The following is a 14,028-nucleotide window of genomic DNA, read 5'->3' on the forward strand; positions in this document are numbered from 1 at the left end:
AGAGTTACACCCCCTAGGTCAGATAGCACTAAAAGTTTAATTTTTTTTTTTTTTTAGTACTTATTCTTTACCTAGCCTGTATTGCATAGATGTGAGAAACAGAGCAGAACACTCAGCTTTCTGTATGTCTTTGTTCTGAGCAGGCAGAGCTGGAGATATCAACAGGCTTGGACCAACAGCAGAGAGCAGCTTTTCTCTATATGGTCTCAAGGCTCTTCTGCAATCTAAGGAAGTAATGGCCAAATGTGAACCCTCTACAACCATGTGTGTGTAGCCTGATAGAAACACATTTGCAAAATTTGGGTTAGAACTCTAGTCTGTGCATTAATGCTTATTTACAGGGGGAACTTGCTGAAGATGAAGACTTTTCAAAATGAAAAACCGTGTTGCACAGCTTTTACATTGACAGTGTTGAACCAGGTTTTCAGTGCAATCTTTCATCCTTCTTAATCTTAAGAATTTAGTTGTGTTAGAATATATTTTTTGTAGGTCTCAATTCATACAAGCATGTGCCTGATTACATATGTATGTCTAACGTGTATCTACTGACTTCAGTACAATGTAAACATTGCTCAGTTGCTTAAACACTTTCCTAATTCAGGGCCAAATTTCAAGTTTTTAGTGAAGAGGGATGGATGATACTGAAGTCTAATGTTTCTGTTCATGAACAATAGATGTTTTTCTTCATCTTGTCAATTTTAAGTAATTTTAAAATCATACAGACTGAACTATATTGAAGCACACATTTACAATTAAAATATCTTCTTACATTTTTACAGATAAGAAAATCAATACTGACTCTAATGCTGGATGTGTGTTCTATGTTTGAACTGGGACGGCTCTTGAAAAACTGGTAGTTCCCAACTCTCTTCACTGTTGGTGCATTTTTGTAAACAATTTAAGTGGGAATATTTTTTATATACTCCAGCAGATTATACATCGTTTTGATAAAGTATGTATCGTATCTGTATTGAAATGTAAATACTGTAAAACTACATCTGACTAAGGCTTATTTTCAAAACCAGTTAAAACATTGCTTTCTAGTAATTTTGCAATACAGTGTTAAAATCCTTCAGAGAGTTGGTGCTTTAAGTCAGATCTTTTTCATCATGTACACATGGAAAATTTTTTGTATCATTTGTATCAGACTAACCTGTTCCACAGAAAAAACTTCCTTTTGTCTGTTTTGTCAGTAATAATGAAATGACAGTTCTCATTTTGTATTTAAATGGAATTATATTTTTTTAGATGGGTACATTAGAGGGTTTTTTCACTTCATATACTTTGATGCCAAACCTAACAGTACTATTTGCATTTTCAGTTGTGAAAATAGCTTCCATTTTAAAATTCTGGTATATCACATATAATAAACATTGAAGTTGTTAACATAAGAAAAAAACATGGTTAAAATTCCTCCTTTGTTTTAACTCCTTCAGTCCAGGTTGCTGTTTGATTTAATTTTGTTTCTGTAGAAACTACTAAATAAATAGTTTTGAATTTGCTTCGTAAGAGTTATCACTGGCAAAATTAGAACATTCCGCATGAAGGCTGTAGTGGGGGGGCAGGGAAGTGCTGCTGCTCAGCATTATAAACTCTAGGTGGTTTAAGTAGACCACTAATGCTTGTCTTTTGTAAGCAAGTTTACTGTTGTAGTAAACATCTGCAAAGCTTTGTATGTCGCTGCCATAATCTGCTGTCTAGATTGTTAAACTGTGTTTTTCACAGGTTTAATTTTAGAAAATATTTTTTTTGTTTTAACATGAAAACCTTTTGTAAGTTAAATTGTATGGTGTATATGAAACTCTTAAAGCAGGTTATGTCATGCCTCTTTTCCTTTTTATGAGCTCTGCCAAACTCTTTCTAGCAGTTTCTGTTTTGTTAATTTTCATTCTTAGTAGGTAATGTCATGTCAAAATAATTTCCTTCAAGTTTAACAGTCTCAGTGGTTTGAGAGAAATAATTATAATGAATGTTCTCTTGCATTTTGATGCGGCACTGAGAAATAAAAAGGTTGCAAGGAAATAACAACCAACTGCTAAATTTTTTTAGAGCTGGTTTGTGCCACTACATATTACATCATAAATTGGGTTGGAATGTCATGTTTTAGGCTTGAATGTTTTTATTATTCTTCTTCCTATTCTGTAAGGATAAAGTAACTGAGGTTGCTTTCTTGGTGTATTCCAGTTACCTAGTCAAAATTCTGAGTGTGCTTAGAAGGAAAGATTATGGATGCTTTGCAGAAAAATACTGATGTTTGCCTTTCATATTTATGATCAATTTAGTTAACCCTTCCAAAACTGAAACGATGTGAATAAACATACCATATTTTTTGCTGGAAAAATATCATCTTCTTGTCATCTTTGACACACACTGGAACATGTTTTCTTGCTGAGTTTGAAGCATATCTACTGTTCCTACTGATGATTTTTATCTCTGTTTGCACATGATATGAATTCAAAGGGACTGTTTGCATAATGGCCCTACTATGTAAGTGGTTGAAGGCTCAGATATGGAATACCAGTATCTGCTACTTAAGTTAAAGAGTAAGTGTTAGTTAAGTAATAAGTTAAAGAATAAGTGTTAGTTAAGTAATAGAATTTACATAATTAAAGCTAGCTTTATAATCTGCTCCAATACGTGTAAGCACCAGCTGACACCCACTGACTTCAGTGGCTGCTGAGCACAGCTTGTTACTGTGCAAACACATATGCAGACCGAATGAAATTGTTAAACAGTGAATACTCAGATAAATAGCATTTCATGTGTATTTTTAAAAGCAAGAATATTTTTTTGTATGACTGCAGTATGCTTTATTAGGTTTTGCTACTGACTGAGCTTCAGTGACATTTAGGTAAGCCAGATGGAGTTTGGTTTTCGTCTTGTGTTAGAAGGTACAGTGCAAGATAAGCAAATTGCTTATCATTGTCAAGATATCAGGAGTCAGTCTCTCTTAACACTTTCTGTGAATTAATACAATGGCATATACTTTACCTGTATCCTCGAAGTTAAAAACAAATTACAAGAATCAAAAAAATGGAGTAGATCTGTATTCTCAGTTGGAGAGAATGTTTCATAGTATTATGGGGAGCTCCTCACTCAAAGGCTAACCTCATTTTTGAGACATTTAAATAATTGTTCTGTTTACATCTATACAAACAAATCGGTGATGTTAAGGCAGAAAACATCTTCTGCGCAACTTGAATGGATATGTAAGGTAGCATTGTTCTCTCTGGATTCCTGACTTATCCTTTCCGTCAATGAGTGTGATGGGAACATATTTGTAGAAGTCAATGATTTCTTTCACAGAATTAAATTTCTGGGAGGAAAAAGAAAAATTGTAATTAGTGATTGAAAATGGAAGTGCCAGATGTTTTTGTCTATAATATTAAAAGAGTTGCAAATGACAGTATTAGAAATAGGCAGTATTTTGCATAGAATTATCATTAGATTAGATGCAAGCTATCATAAAAGGAACAGCACCATCATTTAATCCTCTTAATTCTTTTGTGTCTCTCTGTCTTGTGTAGGAGAAAGCATCTGGCTGCTTAGGGCAAAAGGGGAGCGTGTCTAAACCCTGAGAATGCAGTATCGCCTGTAAAAGTATGTGATGATAGATTTTGAAAAGATGAAGTAACTATAAATCATTACTAACTTTCCCCTGTCAAAAGTTACACTTAATTAATAGTACATGATACTTTACACTGCAAGTTTCTTTGTGCCTTTTTAAATGTAGCTTTTATTTTCCCATTCAGTTTACTGAGAAAATTGCTATAAAATCCCTTTAAAGTATGGAATAAGAAGGTTCTCAGCAGGCTTTTAGTCTTGTTCTCTGGTGTTCAAAATAATGACATCCTCCAGGCCCGTTCCTAAAATAATAAAGGTGTGGTTCGAGATTCCTGAACTGATCAAGCAGTAACAGAAAGCTATCCAAGGTATTTATTCTCATCTGTCCTGGTGGGAGTCTCTTAATCCTACCCTTCTCATGGTTAGCAGTCCTTCAGTTTAAGTAGTTCTCTTCCGTGTGTGTAACTTGTAAGCTCTCATCATACCACTAAGCTCTCGTTACATCAGTGTTTCTCCTCTTGAGCTATGCTTTGGACTCATTGGTGTTAAATCACTAGAACTACAAACAGTCATGCAAGCTTACTGTGACATTAATGCTTATCCTGTATCTGTATAATATCACATTTACTGTAAGTATGGGCATTCATTGTATATGTGAAGGTATCTCATGGTAGTCTGTCATCTCCACCTGATCCACACCTAGTTTATAACAAGAAAATCTGATTAAATCTGTGATTTGGTGTAAGTGTTTCTGTGTTATTTTAAGATGAAAATTATTTGATCTCTAAACCAGTGTGCTATTGTTAAAAGTTTTGTTTTTATTATTTTTACTTGTATACATTTGTTCTACTTAGCTGTTTTGTCTTTGCCTTATGTTCAAGATCACTATTGTTACTAGAAATCTAGGCAAAACTGTGGTTTGTATTTCATGGCATACCAAAGTAATCCTAACTTTTTTTTATTCTCAACTTACTCTTTATCAGCACCAGTTCTTTCTCTGTTTTCTGATAATTTTTTGTTGGTTGGAAAGTTAAAAAGTCTTACTGTAATTTTTCATCTGCTTTGGAAATTTAACTTGGCTTCACTTGGCTAATGTCACATTAGTCATTACTGTACCATTTAAGCTGTAGCTCTTTGGTAATGAGGGAAAAATGTCGCAGCTGTTACTTTGATCTTTTTTCCTATTTTTTTTCATCCTGTACTGTTATTTAAGTTAGTGATATTTAAATTATTAACCTCTGAGTCTCTTCATGGCTGCTAGAACATGAAGTTGACTTAGACATCATACTGATGAGCACTGATGGTCCAGAACTTTACATCCTTCACCCTTTTAATGGAAACCCACACTTTGTTAGCCATAAAGACACCTAAAGACAGAAAGATGAAGATAATTCAATGCTTTAGAATTGTTCATTTCCCTTCACTGTCTGAAGAGACTCAAACATATCTCTGCTGTCTTAAGAATGTCCTATTTGCTGGTCTCCAGACTGTTCTGGGGAGATAGGAATAGGGTCTCAAGGATTACTTGTGAAAGGCGTAGTTTTGAATTGCGTTCAGGTGGTGGTAGGACTCTGGACTACATGTCGCACATCCTGAATGAGAACAGTTCATCTTTGAACTGTCATTTAAGTTGTGGGCAAGATGTTTTACCTTGTAAACATCTCTCTCAGTTGAAAGTATTAGCATCCCCTGGCAGGTGCTCACTGTGCCCATTTTCCTGGTGCTTTCAACATAACACTGTCAGTGGAAGACATTGTGAAAGTACTCCCTCCTCTACTCTGAAGAGTCAGGCCAGTTTAATGGCTGATAAAGGTGGTTGGAGCTAATCCATTTGACTCACTTTGAAATGAACTGAGTTGAATTGATGTGACTTGTATGACCAATGATTTGAAAATGAAAGGTAGCTGCAAATAGTGATAGGGAGTGGTGAGGGTGGAGAAAAGATCTGTGGCCAGAACAGTGATATCCAGAGATACACGTTGGGCTGTGCTCTAAGCTTCTGTGTAAAACAGGCACTGAGTTGAAGAGGAACCTACTTCTGCCTTTGATTTTTTTAGTTACTGTGTATTGAGCCTGGTGTTGCAGACATGCTAAAAACATGTATTTTGTGTGTGGCAATCTAGCTTTGCAAAGGCAATAAGAAAAATATTTAAATTTTGTATCATGAGCAGCTTTAAATGTGAGCAAGGTTTTGATTTCTTTATCTTCAAAAGAACTGTGTAAATGAAAAGAAGCAGCATTACAAGTATCTCTGGATCTTTACTATTGAAAACTGACTGGAGTGGGGGAAGGCAACAGCCAAGTAAAGGGCGCTCAGGACAGCAGTTTTGAATGTAAATGCCTAAATTCCACATATGTCCCATTTGGGGATCTGGTCTTTATAGCTTTATGTGATTTGACCTTTAGTGAGCTCAGTGTAATATATGAAATATCTATGTAGATGTGAACATCTGTGGCTAAATTGCTAGCAAAAGATACAGCTCTACTAACAGTTAGTGTTTGGGTTTTTTTTTCTCTGCTTGTATTCGTTACATTCCGGCTTGATACTGATTTTGCTGCGTGGGACTTCAGTTACTTGCTGTCGATTGCCATCACATTAACATAGAAGTAACAATTTTTTAAAATAAATGGAAATGTGATGATCAATGCTTCTCCCCCCCCCCCTTACGGCTTTAGGCTATCTGAGAGCTCATGAAGCATTCATGAAAGTTGAATTAAATACATAAAAATAGTGTTAATCAAAAATCTTTTTTGATCATACAAAGTTTTAACACCTTATAAACTGTATATGACAAATCAAGAGTTGCAATTGGATAGGGAAAACTTTGAATAATTATGTGCAAGAGAAACCAAGTTTTTAATGGGTGGAAGTAGACTAATCAAAAAGTGAAAAAATGCTGCAGAAAATCAGTAAGATTGAACTTTTGAATAAAATGAACAACTGGGGAAAAATGTAATAGGTCTGCACCTGGTTGTTGTTTAGGTTGCTTTCTCTTTAGCAGGTAAAGAGGAAATACTCAGCTAATCTAGATAAAGCAGCTGGTCTGTCTGCATTGCATACTGCAAAATGTGGTGTAACAAAGGGTTTCCCTGTGGAGGGACAATGCAGAGCACTCTGGAAAGCATTTTAATAGGCATTGGAAAATTATAGGCAGCAATTTTGTTGTAACTGACAGCCTTACAAATTGTTTTCACCCTCCTGAGATAAGAACCTTAAGCGAGCTGCAGAAGTTGAGATGACAGTTTTCAAGAAAGAGCATTTTTGGGGAATCCTTTCAGACTGCCTGAGATGGAAGTAGCTCTGCTGAGCAAGGTTGGTGCCATTGGTTGTTCATTATTGCACATGTGCTTCGTGCCCAGTCCAGTGTTAGTTTTATTTTCATGTCTGCTGCTGAGAGTAATGCATAGAAGTGGGAGGCTGTAATTTCTGTGGCTCCCCGGTACTACACATAGCTGACTAGCAAAAAAAAATTATGAAATTTTGCTGTTGTAGTTGATCTATGGGAGGATTTCTTATGGCGCTGATGAGGCCGCACCTCGAATACTGTGTCCAGTTTTGGGCCCCTCACTACAAGAAGGACATTGAGGTGCTGGAGCATGTCCAGAGAAGGGCATCGAAGCTGGTGAGGGGTCTGGAGCGCAAGTCTTATGAGGAACGGCTGAGGGAACTGGGGTTGTTCAGCCTGGAGAAGAGGAGGCTGAGGGGAGACCTTATCGCTCTCTACAACTACCTGAAAGGGGGTTGCAGAGAGGTGGGTGTTGGTCTCTTCTCCCAAGTGACAAGTGATAGGACAAGAGGAAATGGCCTCAAGTTGTGCCAGGGGAGGTTCAGGCTGGATATGAGGAGAAATTTCTTTACTGAGAGAGTGGTGAAGCATTGGAACAGGCTGCTCAGGGAGGTGGTGGAGTCACCCTCACTGGAGGTGTTCAAGGAACATGTGGACGAGGCATTGCGGGAGAAGGTTTAGTGGGCATGGTGGTGTTGGGTTGATGGTTGGACTTGATGATCTTACAGGTCTTTTCCAACCATAATGATTTTGTGATTCTGTGTGATTTTGAATTCAAGAGAAACAATACTCAGCATTGAAAAAGAAGACTTAAGGTGTCATGATTACAGATTTGGCCTGGTAGAGCCAAGTCTTAGATATACTGTTGATTATTAACGAGATGCTTGAAATCCTTATTCTGGAATTGTAACTTTCCAGTTTGACTGTTGTCAGTCTGGGCCCGCTGTGTAAGATATGCTCCAATTTGTGCATAGAAAGTACATACAAGAAGTCATATATTTTGGTATTTCCTGAGATGGGAGTGATTATGTTCTTCTTCCTTTTAGTTCAGTAAAAATTGTTCACATATTTTTCAGGTAATTTTCTAGTTGCCTTAATTTTTAAAACTGTTAAAACGATGAAAATTTAGTTTTATGTCTTCATTCTGTAGCGTACTGTACGCATACTACATTATACTGTAGTGTACCGTGTTTCGGTTCCATTCCGTTTTTTCAGTCAGTCATTGTTTCTAATCTGAGCCTGCTTTTATTAGGGCCATTACAGGAAGACTAAACAATGCAAGAACCGTGGAAAACTTAACTTGCTTTCTCCTAAATCATACTGAAACTCCAGGAAATTATCTGGGACGTTCAGTTCGGAAATGCAGACGGTGTTTTACAGAAGACTGATGGTTCACTACAGCAATGCCTGGCAGGGTGATGGTACCTGCAGTACAGTTCTCAATTTGTTCTACCCTTCTGCTTCTCAAACTGTTTCAGTGTGCTTGAACAATGAAGGATTTTTTTTCCTCGTTATTAAATCAGTGTTCCTGAAGAACAACTTGCCAGTAAACCTTGCCCCTCATCGCTGAAAGCTCATGAATCCTATCCCACATTTTCTAATAAGAATCCAAATGTAAATCTTGGACCTGCCAAATTTATCAAGTTAGCTTGGGTTGGTTTTGATTTCAGTTTTTTTTAAGACTATCTATAGAAAAGATAAGTTTTGAAAGTATTGACATGCAGGAAAAGGACATAATTGAAGATTCAGCTACAGTGGCTTTGCTACTTCACCTTAGTTGGATTTCTGTCTGTCATTTACATAGCTAATAACCCTCGTAGTAGTTTGTTGCTTTGCTTTTTTGCTGTGCAGCCCGTCCTCCCTTATGCTGAATTTCATGCTCAGCCGAGCATTCTTTATTTTAATTTTTTTTTGCGAGTATCACATATTTGTAGAGATGACTCAGTTTTAACTTTTCTTTTTTGTGTGTGAAAGACATGCAGACGCAGTATTTGTTATTTAACCAAATAGGTAGAATTAGACTCTTATCATGAATATAATTGAATTTAGTTATGTAAAAAAGCATTACTAATCTAAAGGGATTTTCTAATTGAAATTTACCATATCTGAAAGACTGATTGGTGGGGACCCACATGATTTAATTGCTTCTGAATATCCATGACAACTTTTGTCCTATTTCCTCATTTTTTAAAAAAGACATTTATTCCCCTTTTGCTATATGAGAAGCAAACAATAAGAGATATTATGCAGCAGTAACAGCAACAGGCCATGGTGTCAGATATATGGACTTGTATATATTGTAAAATATCTGCTTATATTATGACAAGTTAAAAATTTGCTAAAATAATATGTATACTAGGAAAGGGAGGACTTTTCTTTCCTCTTTACTTTGCAGGTGATACTTAGAGTAGGTAGAAGTATTATAAGTACTTAGGAAATTTTCACGTTGATTTAAATCTGAATTTGAGTTTGATATGTAAAAATCAGTTTTAAATTGTTGGTTTAAAGTTGCTTGAACCTTTAAGAACATACTTGAAATAAGAGTACTGTAAAAGAAACTAATGAAACAGCAAGTTTGTTATGTGGAAGAGCTTATAACTAATCTTTAGTATTAAGAACTTCTGAAGTGCGACATAAAAGCGATAGAATATAACATTACATTGGTTTTTACTTACATCATCTCCTCTGAGCCCTGTTCCCAGTGCGTATTGTTTGCTCTCTTCCAGGAAACGTACTTTAATGTTGTATACTCTTCTTCCATAATAGACAACCAAAACATACGGTTCAGCGTTTGATTTCTTTGAACAATCTCTAACCAAGAATGTCTCATCCTGTATGACACATATAAATTATGGATTGAATGGTTAGTTCACAAAAAAACTTGCAAGCCATCATGAACAGTTTACAGATAGATGTTTTCTCCAAGAGTTTACACCCCAGGGGTGTCCAGGTAAATTGTACTCACAGTGTTTTCCTGTAACAATGCCTTCTCTGCTTCGTGGCGATCATATTCTCCAATGTACCATTCATATTTGTTTAAATCCTTAATTTTAAGATAGTATAATCAATGTATAGAAATTAACCACAGCTGGCAGAAGCAAAAGCCAGTGAAAATAGATTATATCAAGTTTAGCATGGTTTATAAAAATAATTGTAGTGTATCTATATAGAGAAGTCCTATTAGGAAACCTGAATCAAATTAGACATGTAAATTATCCGTGGTTTCAAGAGCTCACATTGGACTGTTTTCAGGCGTGAAGTGATAATCGTGTTTTCTAAAAACCTGTCTCCTTACAAAGTGAAGCGTCCTTTACCTTTTCAGTGGGTTGGGTAAGAGATTGCATTTCTTGTTTTACAAGTGAATGTTTTGATTTATTTTTGCATGCTGTGTACGGCGTAGGAGATGGTGACCTCTTTGACAAATTCTCTACATTTAATGTGGACCCTGTAAATTCAAAAGGAAAAAAGTTGTATTTTTTAAACTTCAGTTATAGTTTAATTTTTTCCTCTCAGTTTTGCTCAGTAAGTCTGAGGATAGCATTTACAGTTAGAAATACAGTATTGTGATATTAACCTTTAAAATTTAGAGCTGTCAGTTATGAGTGGTCTTCTGCTAAAGCAGCACCAGTGATTTCAGATTCAACCCCCAAGAGATTTAACACATTATTTTCCTGATGTTTTTGTTAATTGACATCACTCTGGCAGGCTCTTGAGCACATAAACATAATAAAATATTAAAGAATAAACTATTAAGAAAAAATAGCAAATGCTAAATAAAATAATACATATGGGACAAGTGTAACGGTTCATTCTGTTCTACTTTCACCTTTTGAGCCCCCTGTATTTGTGTTAGATCAGAGCTGCTGCTATGTTGGATCATATTAAAGCCCCTTATTATCCCACTGCCAGCTAGCATTGTTTCCACCAAGCTATTGAAACCTTAAAGGATTCAGAGGTTCTGCCATGCTGATGAATTTCAGTCTTCTCTGCGGCTTGTTTCAATTAACAGATTTAGGACCAAGAAGTGAGGTTGCTCTTGTATTAAGAAAAAGATGAAGGTGGTTGTCCTTGGCTGCGTGTTCTTGCTTCATGCTGCACTGCTGAGAAGGCAGCCACCTGAGGGAGCTTAGATAGCTTAGGTAGCTGAAAACCATCTTCCCAAAGCAAATGTGGTTTGCAGCCTGTGGATTTCGGGCTGCCATTTACCTGCCAGACCCAGCTCGCCATGTCACTCTGTGAGCGCAGGGGATGGGGCAGGAACATGAAGTGTGGGTTAATGTGGGGAGGTGTGGGCAGGCTGAGTCAGATGAGGATGCAGCAGAAACGGCCTGGGAAAAGCAATGGCCTGCTTTCAATGTATAGGTCGAATGCAGTTTGCAGGTACACAACATGGGGAAAAAATGGTTAATTAAAGAATAAAAAACATCATATCCTGCTCTACAACAGAAAGCATTTTTGTTTGTTTCATGCAATGCTAGTGGGAAAAATTACCTAGTGTCTATTGTAAGAGTAAATGAGAAAAATGTGATTATCGATGGCTTCCATCTTTTCCTTCTGGTTACTCTCACAAGAGATAGTACTGTTTGCCAAAGTGGTATTTCATTATGTTTTATCTATTTTTCCTGCTTTATCAGTTAATTATTTTTCTGCCCATGCATAGCATATGACAGAATATTAAAGAAATTCAACTTGGAAGACATTCTTTTACAGAAGAATAATAGTTTTCACTGTGTTTCACTGTTTCATGCATATATGTACCATGTTCTGGTTTATAACAGCATTACATTTGTTTTTAAGACAGTAAACAACATCCACTGATCTCAGTAGACAAACAGCCATGATCTTCAGCAGGCAATCAGTCTGTTCAGAAATGAAATCACTGTTCAAAGGATCTGGGCCCAGACATCTACATGGTGTTTCTGCAGTCAGTTTGAGTTGTCAAAATGCGAATATGTCACAGTTCAGCTTACTGGATCCTGATTTTGGCATTTGGGTTCACATTGCATTTTTGTTGGCTATCCCTAGATGTTTTATTTTTAAAAAGAGACCCCACAATTAGGACCATGTTTGCTTTGTGACCGGTGCTGTGTATGCCCAGGGAATTGGTGGAGTCACCCTCACTGGAGGTGTTCAAGGAATGTGTGGACGTGGCATTGTGGGACGTGGTTTAATGGGCATGGTGTTGTTAGTTGATGGTTGGACTTGACGATCTTACAGGTCTTTTCCAACCATAGTGATTCTGTGAATTTTTTTCTGGTATGTCTTAAACTGTGGGACAAGAAGTGGAAAATTTTCTTCCGACGCCCGTGGTCTGGCTCTGGCTTGGGATGGAGTTAATAACAGCTTGCTGAGAAATTAGAGAAGAATGTTTTAGATTTTTGAACAGAAAATAATTTGTTTTCAACAATAAAAGCTGAAAATATCCAAGAGAGAAGTATGTACTTACATAAGATAAAAAAGGATAGTTGTATAAATTTAATAAAATTAATGTTTCTTCTTTAAATATTTTTTAATCCAAACTTGGACTTGAAAGGAAATTGTAGGATAGCAGGGGGAAAGGACACTTGTTTGTTCTGTCCCTGTTGTTTCATGAGGACAAGGAGTTTACAGAGGGAAAAGGGGATTCTGCTGTCCCAGAGAGCCTGAATGACCAAGAGCAGTAGTAGGAATGGTGGAAAGTGTCTGGAGATGGGTGTGGGGCACCTAGGAAAAAGACTGAGAGCCTGCTGAGAACAGCAGGAAAAAGAGACCTAGATGAGCTTTGTGGATTCTGTAAAGACAGATTTTTTTAGTAGATGTCCAGAGGAGAGTATGTAGAATTGCACCTCCAGCACAAGAAGGATGTTAATAACCAGGAGTGGCTCAGTGGAGGGCCGCCACCAGAGTCAGGGAGCTGGAGCCTGTGAAACAAAGCTGGGGGAAGTGGGCTTGTTTAGTCTGGCAATGACCGAAGTTCAGGTGAATCCTACTTCCTGAACAAATAATACAGCCCATATGTTTTTCCTGGTGTTATGCAGACGACACCAAGTTGGGCGGGTGTGTTCATCTGCTTGAGGGTACGAAGGCTCTTCAGAGACATTTGGATTGATGGCCCCAGGCCAATTGTATGAGGTTCAACAAGACCAAGTGCTGAGTCCTACACTTGGCCACAACAACCCCATGCGACGCTGCCGGCTTGGGGATGAGTGGCTGGAAAGCTGCCTGACAGAAAAGGACCTGGGGGTATTGGTCGACAGCCAGCTGAGTATGAGCCAGCAGTGTGCCCAGGTGGCCAAGAAGGCCAACGGCATCCTGGCCTGTATCAGAAACAGTGTGACCAGTGGGACTAGGGAAGTGATTGGACCTTTGTACTTGGCGCTGGTGAGGCCGCACCTCGGATACTGTGTTCAGTTTTGGGCCCCTCACTAGAAGAAGGACATTGAGGTGCTGGACTGTGCTGCTCTGTAATGTCCTGAACATCTGTAGCTTCCATTTAGCCCAGTTGATTGCATCTCTGCCTGAAAAAGCGGAGACTGTTGTGCTCACAGCATGCTCTTTCTCCATGGGTGTCTCTTTGTATGTCCAGTTTGTCTTCTCTGCCTCTCCCCATTGTCCTTCAGTGGCTCGTCCAAATCCCCTTCCTTTTTTGGGTCTGGGGGACTGCAGTGGTCTAACGCTTACATTGTGGGTTGCACATTTCTTAGCTTGGACCAGGCATGGGGTATAGCCGTGCAAGTAACTCTCTGCTTGTTTCTTCACTGCTATTGACTGTGCTTTTTCTATTGTGTTTTACTTGTTTTCTTCTTGCTTTCTTTAACAATCCCTTTGCACTAACTCTGTCCGTTGAAAATCCCCGATGCAGACATACCCACGTAGAAACATGAATCTGTTTCTTATTCTTATTTATCCCCACCTGGTTTAGTTTTCAAAGCAATCTCTGGTTCTTACCTGAGCTGCAAACGGTTTTAGAGCTCTGCATACATTGAAGGCTAGGAGAAAGCAATGAATGAAAGTAACATCAGAAAAATATTTCTGTTAGTGGCAAGTATTTAAGAGTAAAATTAGAGAGCAATGCATAGCTGTGCTTCCCCAGAATATCCCTTCCTCCCTCTCTCTGCAGATTGCAGCTTTGGGCCTTCCTGGGTTTCAGGTGGTAATTTTGTATTTAGTATCTTTTGACAGATATCTCTTCCATTAA

At 37.7% G+C, this 14,028-nt stretch overlaps 1 protein-coding gene across 1 annotated transcript in view; it reads right to left on the reverse strand.

The window, feature by feature from the left end:
- Window positions 1-3,169: 3,169 nt before the first annotated feature.
- The window catches only part of CLNK (cytokine dependent hematopoietic cell linker), a 38,697-nt gene continuing 27,838 nt past the window's right edge, over window positions 3,170-14,028 (reverse strand). The window contains exons 14-18 of the mRNA XM_059817893.1: window positions 13,779-13,819; window positions 10,166-10,296; window positions 9,817-9,894; window positions 9,527-9,682; window positions 3,170-3,316 (exon numbers count right to left, since the gene is read on the reverse strand). Of these exons, the coding sequence (XP_059673876.1) occupies window positions 3,170-3,316; window positions 9,527-9,682; window positions 9,817-9,894; window positions 10,166-10,296; window positions 13,779-13,819 (553 nt within the window). The remainder of the gene's footprint in view (window positions 3,317-9,526; window positions 9,683-9,816; window positions 9,895-10,165; window positions 10,297-13,778; window positions 13,820-14,028) is intronic.

The sequence above is a fragment of the Gavia stellata genome, chromosome 5 (genome assembly GCF_030936135.1).
Source record: "Gavia stellata isolate bGavSte3 chromosome 5, bGavSte3.hap2, whole genome shotgun sequence".
In the NCBI taxonomy this organism is placed as follows: domain Eukaryota; kingdom Metazoa; phylum Chordata; class Aves; order Gaviiformes; family Gaviidae; genus Gavia; species Gavia stellata.